This window comes from Myotis daubentonii, chromosome 5 (genome assembly GCF_963259705.1).
Source record: "Myotis daubentonii chromosome 5, mMyoDau2.1, whole genome shotgun sequence".
NCBI lineage: Eukaryota > Metazoa > Chordata > Mammalia > Chiroptera > Vespertilionidae > Myotis > Myotis daubentonii.
Window position 1 is genome coordinate 32,817,378 of NC_081844.1, and position 24,203 is coordinate 32,841,580.

General features: G+C 49.0%; 1 protein-coding gene across 3 annotated transcripts in view; it reads left to right on the forward strand.

Annotated features, from left to right (window-relative positions):
• The first annotated feature begins 5,346 nt into the window (after positions 1 to 5,346).
• The window catches only part of AP3D1 (adaptor related protein complex 3 subunit delta 1), a 45,812-nt gene continuing 26,955 nt past the window's right edge, over positions 5,347 to 24,203 (forward strand). The window contains exons 1-5 of one of the 3 annotated variants that reach the window (XM_059697287.1): positions 5,347 to 5,703; positions 18,679 to 18,774; positions 19,532 to 19,612; positions 21,651 to 21,731; positions 23,936 to 24,043. In XM_059697287.1, coding sequence (XP_059553270.1) covers positions 5,608 to 5,703; positions 18,679 to 18,774; positions 19,532 to 19,612; positions 21,651 to 21,731; positions 23,936 to 24,043 — 462 coding nt within the window. In that variant the 5' untranslated portion in view covers positions 5,347 to 5,607. Of the gene's footprint in view, positions 5,704 to 18,678; positions 18,775 to 18,826; positions 19,032 to 19,531; positions 19,613 to 21,650; positions 21,732 to 23,935; positions 24,044 to 24,203 lie in introns of those variants that run through there. The other 2 variants (XM_059697288.1, XM_059697289.1) reach the window with 2 other exon arrangements.

Below are 24,203 nucleotides of genomic sequence, written 5' to 3' on the forward strand. Positions count from 1 at the left end.
ACGCAGCAGTGGGATTGTTAGGTCACGCATTAATTCTGTGTTTAGTTCTTTCAAGAAACACCGGACTGTTTTCCACAGTGGCTGCACCATTTTCCATTCCCGTCAGTGGTGCATAAGGGTTCCGATTTCTTCACATCCTTGCCAACTCTTATTAATTCCTGGTTTGTTGACATGTTCAATTTTTTTTTAATATATTTTATTGATTTTTTACAGGGAGGAAGGGAGAGGGTAGAGAGTTAGAAACATGGATGAGAGAGAAACATTGACCAGCTGCCTCCTGCACACCCCCTACTGGGGATGTGCCCGCAACCAAGGTACATGCCCTTGACCAGAATCGAACCTGGGACCTTTCAGTCCGCAGGCCGACGCTCTATCCACTGAGCCAAACCAGTTAGGGCGACATGTTCAATTTTAAGTAACATTCCAAATACAGTTTCTGCATCCCGCTGGCCACAATTCAAGTGCTTGGTAACCATGTGTGGCTAGTGGCTGCCACACTGCAGAGCACAGGTAGAAGACGTGTCCTTCATGGCAGGAAGTTCTGTGGGACCATGGCTGCTTTAGGCTGCTAAGGTGGGAATTAACATTCCTGTCACTCATCTAGGCACCCACCCACCCTACCATAAACCTTATTGTGTGCTAACTCCTGAGAGTCAGGGATGGAGAAGGAAGGAGACCCAGTTCTACCTTGTCAGCGCTCAGGGGAGGGGAAACAGAAAGCTCTGTCTCCAACCCCCTCTTCATCGCAGCACCCCAAGTTCCTTCCAGGCCCCACCTCTTGTCTCCCTCCACATACACAGAGCAGGCTCCAAACCTGCCATGATGCTGGTCACCTCCCTGCCTTTATTTTCCTTGCCCCTCTCCCCAGGAGGCTTCTCACTCTGAATATGGTAGCTGCAATGGCTTTAAGGGCAAAACATGGCAACAATGTGTCTTTCCGTCAATAGGTTAAATAAGAAAATGGAAAACAGCCCTGGCTGGTGTGTTCAGTGGTTAGAGCACACCAAAGGGTTGCGGGTTCGATTCTTGGTCAAGAGCACATACCTTGGTTGCAGGTCGATCCTGCTTGTGGGAGGCAACCAATTGATGTATCTCTCTCACATCAATGATGTTTCTGTCTCTCCTTCTCCCTCCATCCGTCCCTTCCACTCTCTTTAAAAAGCAACAGAAAAAAATATCCTCATTGTGGGGTGGATCCTTAGTGGGCGCGTGCAGGAGGCAGCTGACTGCTGTTTCTCACATCCACGTTTCTCTCTCTCTTCTTCCTTCCCCTCCCTCTAAAATCAATAAAAACATTTTTAAAAAAACACCCAAAACTGCCCTAACCGGTGTGGCTCAGTGGATAGAGCATCAGCCTGCGGACTCAAGGGTCCCAGGTTCGATTCCGGTCAAGGGCATGTACCTTGGTTGCAGGCACATCCCCAGTAGGAGGTGTGCGGGAGGCAGCTGATCAATGTTTCTCTCTCATCGATGTTTCTAACTATCCCTCTCCCTTTCTCTCCGTAAAAAATCAATAAAATAAAATAAAAAACTTAGGCCAGGCTGGTGTTGCTCAGTAGTTGAGTATTGACTTACGAACCAGGAGGTCATGGTTTGATTCCTGGTCGGGGCACATGCCCAGGTTGCAAGCTCGATCCCTAGTGTGGGGCATGTAGGAGGCAGCCGATCAATGACTCTCTCTCCCATCATTGACGTTTCTATCTCTCGCTCCCTCTCCATTCTCTCTGAAATCAATAAAAATGTATTTTCAAAAAACTTGGTGTGGTAAGATTAAAATTGTCTCAAAAATAAAACGGAAAACAAGACAGAGCTTCATAATCTATTGCAGAAAACTACCTGTATGAGATTCCTATGGCTGCTGCAATGAATTGCCACAAATGTCGTGGTTTAAAACAGCATTAGTAATACACTGGTATGGAGGTCAGGAGTCTAACGCCTCAAGGTGCTAAATGCAGGGCTGGTTCTTCTGGAGGCTCCAGGGAGAACCGTTTCCAGTCCTTTTCAGCTTCTAGAGCAGCCGTGGGCAAACTACGGCCTGCGGGCCGGATCCGGCCAGTTTGAAATGAATAAAACTAAAAAAAAAAAGACCGTACCCTTTTATGTAATGATGTTTACTTTGAATTTATATTAGTTCACACAAACACTCCATCCATGCTTTTGTTCCGGCCCTCTGGTCCAGTTTAAGAACCCACTGTGGCCCTCGAGTCAAAAAGTTTGCCCACCCCTGGGTTAGAGGCATGGCTTCCCTGGCACATGGCCTCTTCCTACATCCTCACAGCCAGCAGCGCAGCCTCTTCGGCCTCTGACTCTGACCCTCCTGCTTCCCTGTTATGAATACCCTGTGATGACGTTGGGCTCCTGGGGAATCTAGGGTCACCCCATCTCAGGGTTCTTAATCCCACCTACAAAGTCCCTCCGCCACATGAGGCGACACGTCCCCAGGTCCTGGGACAAGAATGAGGATGTCTTTTGGAGCCGTTATTCTGCCTACCACAGCATCCAAGACATACTATGTGACAGCAAGGAATAAAACAGTGTGATCTCACTTATGTGAAAATGCACCCACCCATTAATGGAATGGAGTGTATAAATGCAGAGGGAAGGGTCTGAAAGGAGACATATCAAACTACAAGTGGCGGTTTCCTCTGGAGAGGGGCTCTTGGGGCACGTTGTGGAGAAGGCCCTGAGACAAAAAAGTCAGAAGCTGCCCAGTGTCCCAGCAAGTCTCAAACCAATAGACACAATAGACATTAAAAGTTCAGGGGGAGCCCTAACCGGTTTGGCTCAGTGGATAGAGCATCGGCCTGCGGACTGAAGGGTCCCAGGTTCGATTCCAGTCAATGGCATGTACCTTGGTTGCAGGCACATCCCCAGTTAGGGGTGTGCAGGAGGCAGCTGATCTATGTTTCTCTCTCATTGATGTTTCTCTCTCATCGATGTTTCTAACTCTCTATCCCTCTTCCTTCCTCTCTGTAAAAAAATATCAATAAAATATATTAAAAAAAAAAAAAAAGTTCATGGGGAGCCCAGCAGGTGTTGCTCAGTGTTTGAGCATCAACCCATGAACCAAGAGGTCACTAGTTTGATTCTCCAGTAGGGGGCAGGCAGGAGGCAGCCAATCAGTGATGTTTCTATCTCTCTATCCTTCTCCCTTCCTCTCTCTCTAAAATCAATAAACACATTTTAAAAACAAGAGATAGGGACAACTATTTTTTTCCCCCCATTTTGTTATTCAGTCATTACAGCACCATTTGTTGAAAGACTATTTCTGTCCTTCATTTATTTAACCTTTGTGGTAGCAATTGACTATCTAAACATGAAAATACTTTTTCTTTACTCTCTTTTGTCTGTTTCACTGTTTTGATTACCACAGGTTTATAATGAGTCTTTTAAAAAATGTTTTTATTGACTTTAGAGAGAGGAAGGGAGAGAGAGAGAGAGAGAGAGAGAGATTGGTTGTCTCCAGCACACTCCCTACTGAGGAACAAACTCATAAACCAAGCATGTATCCTGAAAGGGAATCAAACCAGTGACCTCTCCTCTTGGTGCATGAAATGACACTCAACCAACTGAGCCACACAATCCAGGGTTCTCTTAGTCATTCTTAAGACTTAATTATATCACGTAGTATTAACTATTAATACTAATACTTAAGTACTAATTATAATATTTAATTCTAACTATTGGTTTTGCCTGTAATTGAACTTCACAGAAGTAGAATCATACTGTATACACTCTTTTGTGCCTGGCTTATTTTGTTCAATATTGTATGGTGTAATTCATCCATTTCATTCTGTGTGTAAGTAGTTTGTTCTTTAGTTGCAGCATAGTATTCCATGTGGCTATGTTGTGAATATATTACAAGTTATGTATCCATTTCTGTTGATGGACATTTGGGCTATTTTGGGTGGATTTTGCTAAAATACAGCTAAAGTAGCTAAAATACAGCTACTTTGAACATTCTTGTCCAAGTCTTTGGTGGGAACAGTAGTGGAATTGCTGGGTCACAGGGTTATACATATTTTAGTTTTAAAAGATACAGCCTAAAAAAAAAAAGATACAGCCAGACAGGTGTCCAATATAGCTGTGTAGTTTTACATTCTTACCTGAAATGTAAGAGACAGATCTGGTTGTTCCACTTCCTTTCAGCGCTTGATGTGTGTATGTGTGTGTATGTGTGGGGGGGAGAGTGGCCAGGGAGGGGTGGATGGGAGGAAAAAGGAGACATATGTAATACTTTAAACAATTAAAAAAAAAAAGAGCAACCCCCCCAAAAAAAACCCCACACAACTCTTGATGTCATTATTCTTTCTAATTTTAGCTATGCTCATAGAGGTACAGAGGTATTTCATTGTGGTTTAAATTTATATTTCCCTAATGACTAATGAGATGGAGCCATATACCCATTGACCATTCAGATGTCTTCTTTTGTGATGAGCATGTTCGTTTTGCCATTTCTCGTGACTTGTAAGAATTTTTGTATCGTTCTTCTTGGTTTTCTGTTTTGTTGAGCCATGTTGTGGCTATAAGTCCATTGTCAGATATATGTATTGCAAATGTCTTATCTCAGTTTGTGGCTTATTTACCCTCTGAATGGTGTATTTGTTGGACTGGCACTGTACTTATCTCGTTACCATTCCTGGCACATGGAAGGCCTTCAGTAAATGTTTGTTGAGCCCTAGCCGGTTTGGCTCAGAGGATAGAGCATTGGCCTGGGGAACAAAGGGTCCGGGTTCCATTCCGGTCAAGGGCAGTACGTTGGCGCGTGCAGGAGGCAATCAATTGATGTGTTTCTCTCACATGATGTTTCTCTGTCTTTTCCTTTCTCTCCCACAATGGAAAAATATCCTCAAGTGAAGATTAACAACAACAAAAAAGTTTGTTGAATGAATGACTGCCTAGTTCTGGGCCATGGTTATACCTGTCCTGCCCATATCACAGGATTTTGTGAGAAGTGCAGGAGATGCAGGATCTGTTCACCGCAGCGTCGGGTTTGCAAGTTTCAGGTAGCGTCAGCTTTTAGAATCAGAAAAAGCAGAGCTGGATTCTTCCCCAGGAACTTGCCAGAGAAGCTCCACGTGGGCGCCCCGCCCACGGCTGTCACTTAGTAAGGAGCAGGATGGGGAGGTTTTTCCTAGGGGCGTGGCTATTGCCCGAAGCGAGGAAGTAGGTGGAGCTCCGGAGGACACTGACCAATAAGAGGGAAGAGTTCTGAGCCGCGGCGGGCGTGGCTAAGTAGGCTCAGAGGGCGTTGTCCGTGTTTCCATTGGGCGGCCTGGTGTCGCGTAGGAACGTGGTATCTTCATGGAAGGAGGGACTTCCGGGGGCGGGCCGTCGGCCCCGGAGCTTGCTGTCAGCTGACCCGCCACCATCTTGTCCGCCATTTGCAAGTTCCGTGGAGCTTGAGGGGAGGGGAGCGCGGCCTGCCCAGCGGATCCCGCCGCTGCCGCCGCTCCGCCCCGACCGCCGCAGGCCTGGCCTGGTTGCCCGCCCCGCAGTGGCGGCCGGCGGCGCAGCGCTCCGCGGGCGGCAAGGGCGGCCCCTGGGTCCCCGCACGGCACCCGGCATCAGGCCTCCCGGGGCTCCAGCCCGCCGGCCGCCGCCGTTATGGCCCTCAAGATGGTCAAGGGCAGCATCGACCGCATGTTCGACAAGAACTTGCAGGACCTGGTGCGCGGCATCCGCAACCACAAGGAGGAGGAGGTGAGCCGGCCGCGTGGCTGGCCTGGCCCTGCCCGCGACCCCGATCTGCCGGCTGGTCCCGGAGGCTTCCTCCCAGCTTGAGCCCCGCCTGCCCCGGGCCTGGGCGCCGCACACCCGCTCCCTCCCGGAGTCTCAGTTTACCCCCGAGGGCTGAAGGCGGCCCCAGACGAGACCCCGAAGGTCCCCAAGCCGCGGTTCTCCGACACCCCTCCTAGCCCCTTCTGCCCTGGGGGGACCTGCCGCGGGGTGGCCTCCCTTTGAGAGCCTCAGTTTACCCGCTTGGTGATGGGGCCCTCCCTCCCCTTCCCGCGGTGACCCCGGAAGAGACTTCGGAGCGGCGGCCCTCCAGTCTTGTGTGTCTGGATCACCTGTTCAAAATATACCGGGTCCCTGACCCGCCGCAGGCCTCTTGGTTGAGGGACCCTCGTGTAATCCCTATGGGGTTAGTGCGTGTCCAGATCGCTCCCTGGGGCCGGGCCGGGTGCCGGGGGGCTGGGAGGGGGCGGGGAAGGTGGGGCCTCCCCCTTCGGGAGAGAGACGGCGGCAGCTGGCGTCCGGGCCAAAATAAGGAAGCTGCTGAGGGGTCCTGGAATAGCGAAGCCTAAAAGCCAGGGGGAAGGAAAGGTTTTCCAGAAGTAAAATTGTAGCCGTGGGCATATTTCCTCCCCTCCCCCCTCCCCCCGCCCCCCAACCTGTGTGACCTAAATTCAGGAGGAATAGGGACAATTAGTGGCCCCCAGTCCTCTGGCTTCATGGAAAAGGCCCAGGCAGGTCCTTACACGTGGGATCTTAAAGAAAGTCCCCGCTTCCCTGGCTAGAGAAAGAAGGTGCCCTGAGGAGAGCCGCTGTTGGATATTGTGCAGGTGCCGCTACCAGCTGCCAACCCGCCTTCCAAACAATGGCGCCCAGGAAGCCGGGCATTGCAGAATAGGAGGTGCAAGGAAGTGGGATTCGCCGGGAGGCAATTGCGCCCTCAGCCCCGGTCCCTCTGCTGGGAGCCCGAGTTTCTGCCTCTGTGGCACTTTTTCAGAATAGGTGTGATCTCACTGAAATGTGATTAGGTTATTTTCGTTCATCTCCATAACCTCTCACTGTGTTTTGCATCTTGTAGGAAATGGCAATGGTTACAAATGGGTGGCTAACTCCTATCCTGATCTTTCCTTCCGAGTTGAAAGAGTAGTTTAGTTGATAGTCCTTGATTACTGAGCAGTGGCTAAGCAAATCACTGGGCAGTGCCCTGACCCTTGGTTTCTTCATTTGAAATTGGTGGGAATTAATAGCGCCTCTCCCACAGTCTTGGGACCCATGAAACCGGGGTATTGGTGGAGCTGGTGCTGGAAGTCTTCAAACGTCTCAGGTCGCCCTGGGCCTGTGGGCGATTCCTGGCAGGACAGAGCATCTGGGTGCTGTTGTTTTGTCATCAGAAGATGGTTATGATCTCGAGGTGTCACTTCTGACGGTTTATCTTTGTCCCTGTAGGAGCGCAGCCCGTGACTGCTGAGTTACTCTCCTGGTCCCCCACTCTCTAAAACAGGCTCTTCCCTACCACCCCACCACACCCCAACTGAGACTTCTGACAGGGTGCTTTTCTGCAGCAGAAATAGTTTTCCCCAAAAGGTTACTTTTTATAATAGATTTTAGCTTAAAACTTCTGCGCACTATCATAGAAATGAGGTTAGCAGTGACTTTAAAAGCTGCGTGGAAAGGCAGGGTAAGTTAGTGGAGCTTGTATGGAGTTTAGGAGGTCTAAGTTCTTGAGCCTGTTTAACTGAGTGACCTAGGGAGACCCCCTAACCGGTTTCTCATCTGTAAAGTGGGGGTAACGTTGCCTCCTCTCCTTGACGGTGCTTACAAGGAAGCAGTGAATATCATAATGCAGGCTTCTGTGAGCACCAGAGCACCCCAGGAAGTCATGTACCTGGCTATTTCCAGGCCTCAACCTGTGACCCTTTAGTGCGTTATGAATTCAATTTAATGGGTTATGCTTTAAAAAAGGAGAAGAAACTAGAAAACCCCAGACTTTGTTTATTCTCAAACAGAGAATAATTGTTGTTTCTTGAAACTTTTATTTCAGATTATGTATTCAGTGTGTATATGTGTGTATGTATTGGATTACCAGGGAAAACATATTGCTTAAAACAAGTCCCCAAAATAGGCCTGATTTACACATTTCTGGATGCTTAAATTTATTATCCTTAAGATACAGCAAGGATAGCCAAAACCGGTTTGGCTCAGTGGATAGAGCGTTGGACTGCGGACTGAAAGGTCCCGGGTTCGATTCCGGTCAAGGGCATGTACCTGGGTTGTGGGCACATCCCCAGTAGGAGATGTGCAGGAGGCAGCTGATCGATGTTTCTCTCTCATCGATGTTTCCAACTCTCTATCTCTCTCCCTTCCTCTCTGTAAAAAATCAATAAAATATATTTAAAAAAAAAAAGATACAGCAAGGATAATGTTGGCAGGTAGGGGAAATCCACTTGTGAATGTTCTTACTTCTAAAAGTTGGATATGACTAGGAAAAAACCTAATTGACTTAATGTTTTATTTTCATGGGCACTTTTCATATTTTGGGGGAAACTTTTTCTTTTAATCTTTATAAAATTATACCTATAACTTTTTGTAATAAGCTCAGTGTTTATTAGGTAAAAGGGGACAACATTTCTCCCTGTAAATCAGTTTGTGTCTACGTTAAGATTTTTCTCCGCATAGAAATTGTGGGTGTTTCTGAGTGTAGGTTAAGAGCCTGTGTGCTTGCCTGTGGGTGGAACAGTCTCTCTGACAGCTTTCTGTGAGAGCATGGGAAGACCCTCCCTCCGTTTATTTAGCCAGCCCCCTTGGGTAGGCATTAAGTGGTTCCAGTTGTTTGCTCTTTGGGGCTGCAGTTCACTCCTCCGTTGGGCACAAGCTCTGCATGTACCTCTCAGTATTTGGGTGGAATAGGTTTTGGGAAGCATTGCACTTGCATCTATTGCTTTGCTGCCTGGGGCTGAGTACCCAGTGACTAGCCATCCTCCCTTCACCTTTGCTTTTGAATTTGGTTTAGACCTGTCTCCTGGAAGCTCCCTGTCCTTCCCAAGGCTCCTGAGCCCTCCCTCTGTGCCCCTTGGTAGCCCTAGAGCTGCCGTCTCTAAGACCTCAGCTACTGCGCTGAATGGACCAGGGGCCCAGCTTCGAAGCCCATCACCTGTGCTCCAGAGGCCATGCTGCCATTCCCAGCTGGTGACTGTGCCGGGCCACTTAGGCAGGTGACCGGTCTTTCCTTAGCTGCTTCCATCCAGCCTTTCCTCCCTGGCCCTTCACTCGGCCAGATCCACACAGCCTACTCCCGGCTCCCTCTTCTTTCCTCTCACAGGAGTTGTCCTCAACAATATCTAGGCACATTTAACCCCATCTTGGGGTCAGCTACTACTGGGAGCGGGTGGGGGAGCCTGGATTTCTGCCCATGTTTACTGACCTGGTTTCTTGTTACCAACTTTCAAAGCCCACACTGACACTCGAGCCTCCCTGAGGAATGCCTCTCCTTTTGCCTCCATCTTCACAGCCAGCAGCACAGCCGCATCTATCTCTCTGATTCTGACCCCCCCCCCCTGCCTCCTTATAAGGACCTCTGTGATCACACTGGGGCCTGTGGGGTATCCATGGTCCTCCCCATCTCCTAAGCTAGAACAGGCTGGGATGTTCTCCCTGGAGCTTCTGGAAGGACCAGCTCTGTCACACCTGTCTTGTTGCAGCAGCTGCAGGAGACTTACACTGACCAACTCGCTGGCTTTTGAGTCTTAACCTCCTTCCCCCAGTCAGCTCCACACAGCCACTGCTCCTTCAGCCTAAGCCCCTCAAGTGTTGCAGTCACACACACATTGCCCCACGCCACACGCCCTCGTCCCTCTGAACCACGGTAGTCTCCAGCTGCTCTTCTGCCACCATCTTATCTTGCTCACTACCTTGAGCAACACCAGCCCTGGGCTGTACCCACTTGTGCCAGTTATGGAATAAGTCCTGGAGATGTAATTATAACATAGGGAATAGAGTCAGATGTTAACTAGACTTATGGGGTGGTCACTTTGTAAAGTATGTAAATGTTGAATTACTATATTGTACACCTGAAACTAATGTATTACTGTATGTCAATTAGAATTAAAAATAAATCCAGAATAATAACAAAACCCCACAAGATAATTCTAAATTTTTTTTTAAAAGTCCATCTCACAGATGGAGCCACTCCCAGAACAGGGCCCTGAGCACCACTGCAGACCTTTTGGTGGTCTTCCTGTTTCACAAGGGCCCCCTCAGCCTTCTGCACGCTCCTCAAACTACCCACCCCTCTTACCCATGCACTTTTCCCAGTTTCCCCAAGAGCACGGCCATTTGTGGCTCTTCATATTGTTGCTGCTCCCCCAAACCTATGGGTCCCTGTGTCCTTCCACTGTATGTCCTGGCTCTAGGGCAGTGGTTCATACTGGGAGCTTCTGCCTCGGAGGACACTGGGCGATGTTGGGAATGTAGCTGTAGAGCTTGCCAGCACCGTGGAGTCCACTCAGGGCTCAGTAAAAACACAGACTCTCTGGGCCTTGACCTGAGAGATCCTGACCACTCGCCCATGGAGAGCCCTGGAGTCTGGATCTTTTAAAAAGTGCCCCCGGGAGCTCTCCTGAGCAGCCAGGGTTGAAATGGTTATTTTATTACAGCCCTGAGGGGTTCATCTATGAAGGATATTTGTATCCTGTGTTTCAGATTAAGTTCTGTCACAATAAAAACAATGCTGATTTGCCCTGTGGCAAAGTGTGAATGGCATGGGACAGCTTGAGGTGTTAGAGAACTGTAACCATGTTTGCACCTCTGGTTTCTTCTAAAAAATGTCAATGATAAAAAGCCATTTATCTTAAACTTTAAAATAATTCTGATTTATGTTTTTACATAATTTTCTGGATCTAAATTATGTATGTATATCCTGACCATTTTTTTTCCTCTTGTAAAAGGAGGAGTAATATTTTTCTTTCTGTCAACAATGCTGTATAGAAATAAAAGATTAATATAATCATTTCTTCCCACATTCACTTTAGCTTTACATAACTGTTTTAGATAAATGTTTAGCACTCTTAAGTGAGTATAAAGCAGATTATTTATTTATTTTTTGTTAATCCTCACTTGATATATTTTCTTTAAAAAATTTTTTTAAAATAAGTTTTTATTGATTTCAGAGAGGAAGGGAAAGGGAGAGAGATAGAACCATCAATGATGAGAGAGAATCATTGATTGGTGCCTCCTGCACGTCTCCTGTTAGGGATTGGGCCCACAACCCAGGCATGTGCCCTTGACCGGGATTGAACCTGGGACCCTTCAGTCTGCAGGCCCGCACTATCCACTGAGCCAAACTGGCTAGGGCTTGATATTTTCCCCATTGCTTTTTTCAGAGCGTGGAAGAGGTGGGAGGGAGAGAGAGAGAGAGAAACATCGATGTTAGACACATTGACTGGTTGCTTCCCTCATGTGCCCCAACTGGGGACGGGGAATGAACCCACAACCAAGGTACGGGCCCTACATTCAGAATCGAACTCGAAACCCTTCAGTGCACAGACCAATGCTCTAACCAATAGGCCAGGCCTATTTTCCGTATTTTATGACCTTTTCCTATATTTCCCTGTGTGGAGGAACCATGATCCTGTGTACCTGTTTTATACCTAAAAATAAGGTTCAGGCAGAGTCTTCCTGAACATCAGCCACTTTCTGTGGGTCTCTTTGCTTCCTTGTGAGTGTTTTGAGGTGCAGGGATAGATGTAATGGGGCTCGGTTCTACCTAAAGGGATATAATCTTGGATAGAGAATTCTGAGTCAGCAGTGTTTTCTACTGTTCTTGTGGCCTCCATTGTTTCTAGTGAGAAATTGTCAGAGATTGCCCGGCCAGCGAGGCTCAGTGGTTGAGCATCGACCTATGAGCCAGATCATGGTTTGATTCCCGGTCAGGGCACATGCCTGGGTTGCGGGCTTGATTCCCAATGTGGGGCACACAGGAGGCAGCCGGTCAATGATTCTCTCATCATTGATGTTTCTATCTCTTCCTCTCTGAAATCAATAAATATTTTTTTAAAAAATTGGCAGAAATTTATCTTCTGTATGTACCATGTCATTTTCCTCTGGCTGCTTTTAAGATTTTTCTCTTTATCTTCAGTTTTTGGCAGGTTGACCATGATATGCCTGGGTGTGGTTTTCTTTTCTGTTTCCTGTCTGGGGTGCTGAGTTTCTTGAACCTGGACGTGTATGTCTTTCACCAAATTTCAGAAGGTTTCAGCCATTATTTTTTCAATTATTTTCTCTGTCTCATCCTTTCCATTCCTGTGACCCCAGTTATCCATATATTTCACCTTTTGACATTGTCCCTGAGGGCTTTGTTTATCTCCCTCCAAAAAAAAACTTTTTCTGTGACTGGCTGACTTCTGTGGTTCCACCTTTAAATTTGCTAACTCTTTCATCTCCATTTTGCTCTCCAGCATCTCTCTACTTGGAAGTTACAAAAATACCTGTCAATACCGTAAAATCCTGGAATGAAAGATTCTAAAGTTCTAAGCTATGCTACATCTGTGATTTACAAATAATAAAGTTCTACAAGTTAGGATTTCTGAATGATTTTGATAGAAATTTATTAAGAACCAGAACACCAAACCCTAAAAAATTTTCAGTTTTCACCCCAATTGAGTTTTCGAAAAGCTGTTAATTTGTTGACAGGCTCAGTCCACATAGGTGCTTGTTGCTGCCACTAATGGAGTTCATCAGAAGGACAGAGGTTTGTATGCTAGATGCGCCAGGCTCTTCCATGCAACTGACTGAAGTGCTCTTCTCTTATTTTTCCCCTTATATATTAAATAGAAGTAAATGCACATATGGTAAGAAACTTTAATGGTATGGGAAAATTTAAAATAATAAGCAAATATCAGAAAATCTGATGTTTTCAAAATCACTAAGAAGTCATAGGAATAATTTACAGGCTGAAGTCAACCTTGGAAATCTCTATCCGAAAATAATTCTCAGGCCTCTGGAATCGTGTTGATTATATATATATACACATACACACATACTAGAAGCCCCATGCACGAAATTTTTGCACAGGTAGGGTTCCTAGGCCTGGCCAGCAATCAGGACCAATTGTGGCCCTCTGTCATTCTGTGCCGCCCCCTGGTGGTCAGCGCACGTCATAGCGAGTGATCGAACTCCCAAGAGGACACTTTGCATATTAGCCATATATATATATACTAGGGGCCCGGTGCACGAAATTCGTGCACTGGGTGTGTGTGGGGAGGGGAGTGTCCCTCAGCCCAGCCTGCCCCCTCTCACATACTGGGAGCCCTCAGGCGTTGACCCCCATCACCCTCCAATCGCAGGATCGGCCCCTTGCCCAGGCCTGATGCCTCGGCCAGAGGCGTAGACCCCCATCACCCTCCGATCGCCTGATCGGCCCCTTGCCCAGGCCTGACGCCTCCGCCAGAGGTGTCAGGCTTGGACAGGGGACCCCCATCTTCCCCTGATCACTGGCTCTGGCCCCCGCCCAGGCCTGAGGCCTCTGGCCCAGGAATCATGCCTGGGCAGGGGACCCCCATCTCCCTCTGATCGCTTGCTCCACCCCCCGCCCAAGGCTGATGCCTCTGACCCAGGCTTCAGGCCTGGGTAAGGGGACCATCATATCCCCCCAATCCCCGGCTCCGCCCCCCGCCCAGGCCTGATGCCTCAGCCAGAGGAGTTGACCCTCATCACCTTCCGATCAACAATCACCGGATCGGCCCCTTGACCAGGCCTGAGGCCTCCGGCAGAGGTGTCAGGCCTGGGCAGGGGACCCCTAGCTCCCTGCGGTTTCAGGCTCCACCCCTGCCCAGGCCTAACGCCTCTGACCTAGGCGTCCGGCCCGGGCAGCGGGGACCCGCAGCTGCAGCGGCCCCGCGATCATGGGCTCCGCTTTAGGCCCAGGCAAGGGACCCCTAGCTCCCGGGACTGCCAGCTTCGACCGTGTCCAGCTCCCATCGCTGGCTCCACCCCTACTTCCTGCTATCACTGGCCAGGGCGGAAAAGGCACCTGATTCTCCGATCATGGCTGGGGGGCAGGGCAAAGGCGGCCCCAGGGCCACCTTTGCCCTGCCCCCCAGCTCTTAGCTCCCCCCTGGGTTTCTGATCACTGTCAGTGGCAGGGGGCTTCTTCCTGCTTTCCCTTTCGCCTCCCTGCATTGTGCCTACATATGCAAATTAACCGCCATCTTGTTGGCAGTTAACTGCCAATCTTAGTTGGCAGTTAACTGCCAATCATAGTTGGCAGTTAATTTGCATATAGCCCTGATTAGCCAATGAAAAGGGTATCGTCGTACGCCAATTACCATTTTTCTCTTTTATTAGATAGGATATATATATATATGTATATATATGTATATATATTAATTGATTTCAGAGAGGAAGGGAGAGAGAGAATCATCAATGATGAGAATCATTGATTGGCTGCCTCTTGCATGCCCCCTACTGAGGATCGAGCCCGCACCCAGGCATGTGCCCTTGACTGGAATCGAACCTGGGACCCTTCAGTCCACAGGCCAACGCTCTATCCACTGAGCCAAATCAGCTAATGCCTGTGTTGTTTTTCTTATACATTAACCTCTGTTGCAGAGGAAAGCTATTGCAGTCTACTCCTTAAAAAAAAAATTACAAAAGCGACATGCACACTCTGCGACATGCACACTCTACTCAGAGCAAGTCCACACAACACCTCAGGCTTCATGGATCTGGTCCTGGCTCCAGACAGTCCCTGGTATCATCCAAGGGCAGGTGGCAGCTTAACTGAGCCCTTCCTGAAGCCTCATATCCTCCTGGCCAGCGGCACGTCCTTTGGGAAGAGAGTAACATGGCCAGCATGTAGAGAGAGGAGATAGACATCCTCAAAGAGATGTATTAGAGGTGCCTCTGTTGCCTCTTGTAAGGCCAAAAGGGCCTGGGCTTGCCAATTGAAGTCCACACCATGTATTAACTCATATTTCTCTTGCCAGGCAGCTGAGGGGGTTCTTCCTTAACACTAGGTATGTGCTCTTCTGAAGATTTTGGATCTCCTTCAGACCCAACCAGATGTCTCTGGTGACCAGCTCAAAGGAAGGAAGTGCCTGAGGAGGTGCCCTGCCACTGCGTGGGGGTGGAGGGCAGTGGTCTTAGGCACCTCCTTGGGGCTTCAGGCTTGCGCTCTAGGGGTGCTGGTCCATGGCTGACGCGGAGGGTCTTGGCCCTAGGGCACCTTCTCTGCCTTCTAGGTTCTGGGGTAACGACTGGTGTCTGGAGGAGATTGAGGAGCATCCTGGCCATGCGTGCCCGTGTGCTAGGTCCCTGAACAGCAGAGCTACCTCGGGTTCAAGTGGCCACCCCTCTGGTTATTTTCTGTCACTTTCTCTGCTGAGATTTCCTCTTTTTATTCATTGTGAGTGCATTTTCTTTGTGTTCCATGAGAGCACTGTTACAGTTGCTGAGTTGAAATCTCTGTGTTAATTTCATTATCCTGGTTCTCTCAGGGCCAGCCTTCATTGGTTCTTGTTGAGTTTTCCTGTTTCTTATTTTGAATAATTTTGGATTGAATTGTGGACATTGTAGAGACTGGATTCTATTGTATTCTCTGAGGATTATTGATTCTGTGGGGAGAAGGGTTTGTTTAGTGGGCAGTTAATTCATCTGGGCTGAAACTACAACTCGGCCGCCCTTACAAGGTCTGTGAAATGCTTATTTTTCTAGCTTTGGCTGGGTTGTGTGGAATGTGCCCATGCGTGCATTGTTAAGGGGTCGGCCAGAGATTTATGTGGGTTTTATATTCAGAATGTGGGAACTACCCCCATCTCTCTCTTCTCTGGGATTTCCCTCTTCACTTTTCAGTGGCCCTGTTCACCCCAAACACTGCTCTGGTTCTTGAAGCCAGTTGGACACAGGTCTCTTCCCTGAATCTTAGCTTCTCTGCCTGGCACTCAAGGTAAAAGTGATGGCCCCGCTGCTGTGGCTCAGTGGTTGAGCATCGGCCTATGAGCCAGGAGGTCACAGTTCGATCCCTGGTCGGGGCACATGCCCGGGTTGTGGGCTTGATCCCCAATGTGGGGCGTGCAGGAGGCAGTCGATCAGTGACTCTCTCTCATTGATGTTTCTCTCTCTCTCTCTCCCTCTCCCTTCCTCTCTGAAATCAATAAAATGTATATTTTTTTAAAAAGAAGAATATAAAAGCTCTGAAGAACAGGACATTCTCCAGTGCTTTTGCTTGTTCTCCAGTGTGTCTAGATAGCTGATGTAAACAGTATTTGTAGTGGCCTTGGTCTGGTGGGAACTGCTCAGACATTACCGGAAGTGGACCCTGCCCCACCCTCCTGAAAGCTGCCATAGGCAGGTGGACCACATTGTGTATTATCAGCCAGTGAATATTTGGGTTGTTTCTACTTTTGGGCTGTCACAGGTTGTATATTAGGGTGCCAGTGTGTGTGTGAGCACCTGTTTCAGTGTTCTTGGGGGTCCACCTGGGAGTGGGCACTGTGCTCACCCTTCTGGGGAGCTACATTGTCTTCTGTAACGTCTGCCCTATTCACTCCCCAGCCACTGTGTGGCTGATTTCCCCAACACTTGTGATTGTTGTCTTATTCTTTCCCTTTTAAATCATTAATAATCCCGATCCAGGGGGCAGGAAGGAGTCATTTGTGTGGAGGGACAGGGAGCTGAGGTCCCCTGAGCAGGATTTAGTAATCTGAAGCCCATTGGAAGGATATGGTGACAGTTGTTCCATTGTACCAACTCTTGATCATAAAATATTCATAAAATATTTTGTGGCTGAGGGCACTTGAGTAGTTCTTTGCCCTGTGAGACTGCTGGTGGCTGAGGGTCTCAGAGTGTGGTCCAAGGTGGCATGTGAATGGCAGTGTCCCTAGGGCTGCCCTTGAAGAACTGAGCCTGGAGCACGCGTGGTAACATGCAGGACACGTGGAACAGGAGCCCATTGTCTGCTATTGCTCTGCGTGCTTTCAGCCCTGTGTCTGGGAGGCAGGATCTCTAGGTGGTGCAGCAGGGGAACATGGAATCCTGTGCCAGCTGGACAGCTATTGTTGCTGGCGGGCTCCTCATACTTCATGGAGTGCTGGACAGACGCATTGTGATCCATGGTGACTGTTCCTTGCCTGGCAGCAGGTTTCAGTTCTGTTTGGGGCTGCCATGGCGTATCTCCTGGGGTGATAGGAGGCTTGTGCCTGGAGGAGATTTAGGAGCATCCTGGCCATGCGTGCCCGTGTGATAGGTGCCCTGCTGCTCCCAGTGGGTAGGTACATCAGTTGCCCTGGACCTTGTGGATTGGTATAGCTTCTGGTTTAACTTTTTTGTGTTTTTTTGATTAATCCTCACTTGAGGATATTTTTCCATTGATTTTTAGGGAGAATGGAAGAGGGGGGAAAGACAGAGAGAAACACATCGATTGGTTGCCTCTTGCATGAGCCCTGACCAGGGCTGGGGCCGGGGAGGAACCTGCAACCAAGGTACACACGCTTGACCAGAATCGAACCTGGGACCCTTTGGTCCACAGGCCGACGCTCTGTCCCTCTATCCACTGACCCAAACCAGCTAGGGCCAGGTCTGACCTTTTTGAATGGTGTTTTAGAAGATGTTCTGAGTTAGCAAGGAAACCCAAAAGAATTGAAAACATGGGCACACTAATACCTGTACACAAATGACCACAATAGCACTATTCACAAAAGGCAAAAAGTGAGAAAAATCCAAGTGTCCATGGGGGAATGGATAGAAACAGTGTTATCCTCATGCAGTGGTGGAAGTGGAATGAAGCTCTGATGCTTGCTGCAGCTTGGATGATCCTTGACATCATGCTCAGTGAGAGGCAAGGAAGCCACAGGCAGAGACGCTTAGTCAAGCTTGTGCTGCTTTGGGAGAGGCTGCCCTGATGGGACGCTCAGAGGGGATGGGGAGCTGGGTGGGGAGGAGCTGGCTGAATGTGCTTGATGCCCAGTTCCTTGGGAGCAACTGGATGCCTGGGTTCCTAAGGACAGGAGGCTCTTCTCACAGCCAGCCTTCCCCTAGGCTGGCTTCTATCTGTACCTCCATGCTGGTCACAGCCCCAACACAATCTGGCCTACTTATGCTTGACACTGTTCCTGGGCAGCCACAGGGCCTGGCCCATCCTCCCCCTCCCCCACCACTTTTGTTCCAGTGCCACTCCCCGGCCCTCCCTGCCCTCAGGAGGAGGATGGTGAAGGAATCAGAGGCATCCTATCCAAATGAAATGGTTTTTTAGGCCCTGGCCATGTAGCTTAGTTGGTTAGAGCATCATCCTGATACACCAAGGTTTCAGGTCCCCATTTAGGGCACATACAAGAAGCAACCAATGAATTAATAAATAAGTAGAACAATTCGATGTTTCTTTCCCACTCCCTGTCTCTCTCACTCTCTTTCTCCCCATCCCCTTCTCCTTTCCTCTCTCTATCTAAAATCAATAAATTTAAAAAAAAATTTAAAAAGCCCAGCCAGAGTGGCTTAGCAGGTTGAGTATCATCCTGTGCACCAAAGGTTGCTGGTTCAATCCTGGTCAAGGTACGTGCCTGGGTTGTGGTTTTGGTTCCCGATCAGGGCACGAATAGAAGGCAACCGATTGATGTTTCTCTCTCTTCTCTTCCTCTCCTCTCTCCTTCTCTCACTCCCTCATCATGTCTTCCAGTGAAGATAAAAAAAATATTTAGCAAAAAGAAATGGCTTTTTAAAATTCAGTGGTTTTTAGTATATCAGTCGTGCCACTATCACAAAACCAGTTTTAGGACCTGTCTCTCTGGATTTCCCTGCTGTGGACTTTTCACATAAATGAAATACTATGTGGCTTTTCACATTAATTAAATGCTCTGTGGCTTTTTGTTTTGGGTCTCCCTTCTTTCTGAAATAATTATTCTTAACTATTTTAGCCAGGCACTCATAATTTCTCAAAATTTTTTTTCCTTTTAGGCAAAGTATATCTCTCAGTGCATTGATGAAATCAAGCAAGAGCTGAAGCAGGATAACATCGCAGTCAAAGCAAACGCCGTCTGCAAGCTGACGTATGTGAGTGCTCAGGCGGCGCTTCTGCACAGTGCCCTTGTCCTGCATCCCTGGTGCTGTTACCAACTCCAGCATCAAGCCATCTATCCCTCCATTTCTCTGCCCACCATCCATTTCTGTCTGTCCATCCATTTTTCTGTCTGTCCATCCATCCCGCCATCGGTCCATCACCTGTCCACCTGCCAAACATTGATTGATGCCATCAGCTCCAGGCACTGGCCTCCAGCACACAGGGCTAATTCTTAAGAGTCAAGGGAGAGGTGAGCAATGATTATCAGGTGGCACAGAGCATGGTGGAGCCCGGACCCATCTGGCCCAGCTCCCCTTCAGGCCGTGCTGAGGAGCCTGGTGGGTGGAGCTCTGAACCATCCTGGGTGGGTTTTCTGCAGTGTTCCTTGTCTGGCTGTGGTCCGTGGTTGGTGTGGGAGCCTGGGCCATGCACTCTCCCCCCCCCCCCCAGCCCCACCTCTTTCTTGGTCAGAGTCATGTAGGTTTCATGAATATCATTGTAGAGAATTTTAACCAATACACAGGATGCTAGGATTTCAGCTACATATGTTCATTATCCTATAGTGTTTGTTACTAATCTGTCCCTCTAGTCTTTAATATGAAGATTTAACTGTTCAGGAAAAATGAAATGCCCCAGGTTGTGTGTTGGGTGACCTGTGTGTTCAGAGTGCGAGTGGTATGTGTCCTTTCAAGAGCTGGGATGCTGGATGTTAGGGCTTAGGCTTGTGAGTCACTGTTTCTCTCCCAACAGTTGCAAATGTTGGGATACGACATCAGCTGGGCTGCCTTCAACATCATAGAAGTGATGAGTGCCTCCAAGTTCACGTTCAAGGTGAGCTTGCTTTGGAGCCTGAACCTTGTGGTGATGGGGACTTGGGCAGAGCAGGTCCCTGGTGGAGAAGGGGAATTCCCTGGGCATTCCTGAGGTCCTATGGACAGAGGTTGCACTGTGAAAAAACAAAATAAAAAAATAGTTACCTGTTTCAGTCAAACTAGCCATTCAAACATCATACTTCCAGTTTTTGTCAAATTAATGCTATTTATATAATATTTTCCTTTCAATTTTAAGTAAAATTATGGGTTTATAGGATTGGCTAAGACTATATATATATATATGTGTGTGTGTGTGTGTGTGTGTGTGTGTGTGTATTTAAATTGATTTCAGAGAGGAAGGGAGAGGGAGAGAGATAGAAACATCAATGATAAGAGAGATTCATTGGTGGGCTGCCTCCTGCACACCCCCTACTGGGAATCGAGCCTGCAACCCTGTCATGTGCCCTGACTGGGAATCGAACCCTGACCTCCTGGTTCATAGGTGAATGCTCAACCACTGAGCCACGCCAGCCAGGCTGGTTATATATTTTTAAATACAAATTAAAATGAATTCATTACTCTTCAAGAAAACAAGCACTGATTATGTCACCCAGAGGCCATCACTCATCACATTGTCCTGTGCTTTCAGTCATTTTCTGAGGGATATACTCGTGAGCAATTTGGGACACTGTTTTCTTCTCACTTGATATCTCTCTATATAAAAGCCTAAGCGACTGGTTGCTATGACATGCACTGACCACCAGGGGGCAGTCAACTCGGGCAGATGAAAAGAGAAACAGGCAATTGAGTCTGCGAAAGATCACAAGCAGGTGGGGCAGAGCAGCAGTTTGCATTGGGAGGCCAGTCCATCAGCTCAAATTCCACCAATCCAGAGGCACGGCACCCCCGACTCCCGTCAACCCCTCCGGCTGCATCTTCCCCGGGCAGACGGGATCGAGGGACAGAGGGCGGGAAAAAAGAGACCACGAACTCCATCCCTAGTGCTCGCCTCCTATCAGACCGGACCCACCCCAGGACTTGCAGGACGGCGTGCAGCTACCGCTACTCCCCAGTCTACCCTGGGTGCCCCTCGGGCACCCACTCCACTTCTTCGAGCCTCAGTCACCCCTAGCGAGGCTGTGGAAGCTCTGTCCTAGGGACCCGCTTCTCCATAGCTAAGTGTGGCAGACCAGGAGATGCGAGGGGGGGCAGACGCTCCATGGGCTGGGATGAGTGGTAGCGGCTCCTCTCCGGCCGCCTGCCGCTTCACGCACTACTACATCCCTTGGGGGATGTTGGATGCCAGTTTCAGCCCAATCCCTTCAGGCCATGCCGAGGGACCCCACCTTGCACGAATCCATGCACCAGGCCTCTAGTTGTAACATAAACATGTCTCCTGTTTTAGTACATATTCTGAAAAACTGTTTTTCACATCCTGGCTCATTTGTGGGTATTCTGGAATTTTCCTGGGTTGGCTCAGTTTTCGATGAGAACGCACACCAACCAGGCAGTGTTTCCAGCCCTGGGGCCCTAAGCAACTGCCTGTGAGTCTCTGCTATGATCAAGCTCAGGTTCCCTCTAAAGGACATGGTCGTCCTGCCTGCTGGCTACTCTTGAATGAAATGCCACACTTGCCAAAATTGTGGTGGTGCTCTGCATATGTCTTAAAGCATCATATGCATGTGTGAGTGGGACAAGGTAGCTGCATCAGCCTGGCTGAGAGATTTGAATCCTAAGAAAACCAGTGCTTAGGATGACTTACTGCATGAGATCATAAAAGCAATTCCTGGCTGACAAGTGAAAAGTTGGCATTAGTAACAGGACTCCATGGTTTGGCGAACCTTAAAAGAGCATCGTATTTCAAAGACCATATACTCCTCTGGAGTTTTAAAGACTCCCAGCTTGGTTTTTGAATGGCTTCCCTGTGCCCACCCACCTGTGACCCCCAGGCCAAGGGCTGCTTGGTGCCAAGATCAGGCAAAGGGCTGGGAGCCTCCAGGAATACTGCATGGTCCCCTTGTCTCACCTCTGATGCCTTCTTTTGTTCAATTCAACAGCGCATTGGCTACCTTGCTGCTTCCCAGTGCTTTCATGAGGGGACCGATGTCATCATGCTGACTACAAACCAGATTCGCAAGGTAGGTTGCCCTTCCCATAGGCCCATGGTCCTCTCGGCTCTGTGGCTAGGTTCCTTTGGGTCCCTACATGAATGTCTGTTCTCCAGCACTGGTTTTTCTGTCACTTACGTGAGATGAGAAAGCACTAAGGTCAGCGAGATCTCACTGTCACAGTTCTCTTACCGAGCAGCGTCTTCTGCCCTTGGCCACGTCATTCCCAAGGTAACACCCACACGTGCCAGAGCAGGTCTGCCTTTTTGCCTGGGCCAGGGGGAGAGGTGGAAGCTTGCTGGACTGCCTCTTGTTTTTATTTCTTGGCGTTGGAGGGCTCCTTTCACGGTCACTCTTCTCTCCAGTCCTGTCCCTCTTGCAGGAGTGCCTGTTGAGGTTGCACGCCCTTCCCAGTATGCTGGTTTCCCGCCAGTCATACTATGTTTATATTTCAGTTGCGTGTAAGTTTGTTTTGAAATGAGCTTTGAAGGCCATTGAGTGAAAAAATGTCCTCCTTAGCCCCAGTACTTTGAACATCTTTTGTTTCCTGTGGTCAGAGGGGGTGTCACCCTGTCCTGGCCCCAGACCATACATTGGAGGCAGTAGCCCCAGGCTCTCAGTGACTCTGGTCCAAGCCTGAGAATGTCCTCACCCATGAGCTCTGGTCATCCCACATGGTGACCTAAGAATGGGCTCTTGGGTGGATACTGTGAGCAGGCAGGTTGGCTGTGCTGGCACTAGCTAGGTACTGGTGCTGGCACCGATAAGATGTGTGTCTGAGAACTTAACTGCTACACGCGCAGTTCTTGAGGGCTTGGGGGATAGGGAGGATGCGTGGCTGTGGGCCAGTTTGTGCAGCAGTGCTGGATATCAGATGCCATGGGGTGGTGAGGGCCGAGCTTAACTGGTAGTGGCCTTGGAGAGGAGGAGGGGAAGGACTGAGGAAGCATTCTGGGTGTAGGGTGTTGGGACAGTAAATGGGAGGGTTGCAGGAGGGTGGAGGGGCTCTGGGTACCCAACACCAGCCCACCTGCTGAGGCCCAGTTTTGGTTTTCCTGCTGGCCCTCTCTGCAAATCCTTACCACCTTGATTTAGACAGAGATTTGTCCCTGATTCACATTAAGATGTGTTAGAGACATGTCGCCTAGATCCGCTCTGTTGGGGAGATGGCCCAAGCCTGAGAATGTCCTCATAATAAAGCAGATGATATAGTAACATCTGGGCTGGTGACTTTAACCACCACCACTGCCCCCTCTGCCTGTTGTCATCTCAGCCTCACTCACAGCGAACTCTCTTTAAGCAGCCACAGCCCTGTCTGCCACTCCTCTCCATTCATATCCCCAATGTTGGCAGGCCCTGTGCATGCCGTTTTAAATGAACCTGAGACAGACTTGCCCACCAGTGTCCTCTTCACAATCCTCCATTTTTGAGAAGCCCTGTGGCATTTCCCCATAGTGTCCACTCTCTGCTTGGCCCTTTGTGAATCACTCTGAGATGGAAAGTCCGCCAGCCAGGGACCGAGTTCTGTACAGTGAGTTCTTATGTGTTTTTATCTCGTCAGCCTTGGCTGGAGCGGATTTTAAAAGCCAGTAATTTTTATATTAGCATAGTCTAGAAGCTCAATTCTTAAAATGCATCAGTATTGTTTTTTATCACATATGCACGTATAAACTGTTTTGAGAGGTTCCTTAGAAAATGTCTCCACAAAAACAAGTTTGTGATATAAAAAGAATACTTTCCTAATGTTGACATGAGGCACTTCTGCGGTTGGTCTTAGAACTAGAGATTGAGGGCAGCAGGTGAGTGACATTGTGGGGCATGGGGTTAGGCATGTGCTCTTCCTTGTGGCTGGTTTTCCTGTTCGCCTCGAGGATGAGGCATAGGTCTAACCTTCGGCTTTGGGGAGGGGCCCGGAGGAATGGTCCCTGGCTATTGAAGGGGAGACACCCCAATGGAGGTAGAGGGGCTCCCAGTGGGTGGGTGGGACTGGCTGGCCACACCATCTCGTCCGCCCTGGGTTCACAGGCAGGGAGTTCAGCCCTAGTCACATCCCTGGGACATGGGGCTGTGCCAGGAGTGAGGTGCAACACTCCTCTTATACCTATCCCAGGTCTTCTCTCAATGACAGTGAGGAACTGGCTGCTCTGTGTTACTCCTTGGGATGGCGGGGGACAAGGGGTCCTGGGTGATGCACGATTGGCGCCTGCCCCTAACCCTTCTTCCTTTCTTTCCAGGACCTGAGCAGCCCCAGCCAATACGACACTGGGGTTGCACTGACTGGACTGTCCTGTTTTGTTACCCCAGATCTTGCCAGAGACTTGGCCAACGACATCATGACACTGGTGAGTTTGTGAGTGTGCAATTTGAAACGCATGGATGCCTGGAAAATCGAGGCTGAATCGTCACACTAAGAACACTCAGGCATGTGGAAATAGGTCTGGATCCCTGGGATAAGAGGGGGAAACTGAGTCACTGTCTTCGTCGCCGTCATCTGGTGGCCAC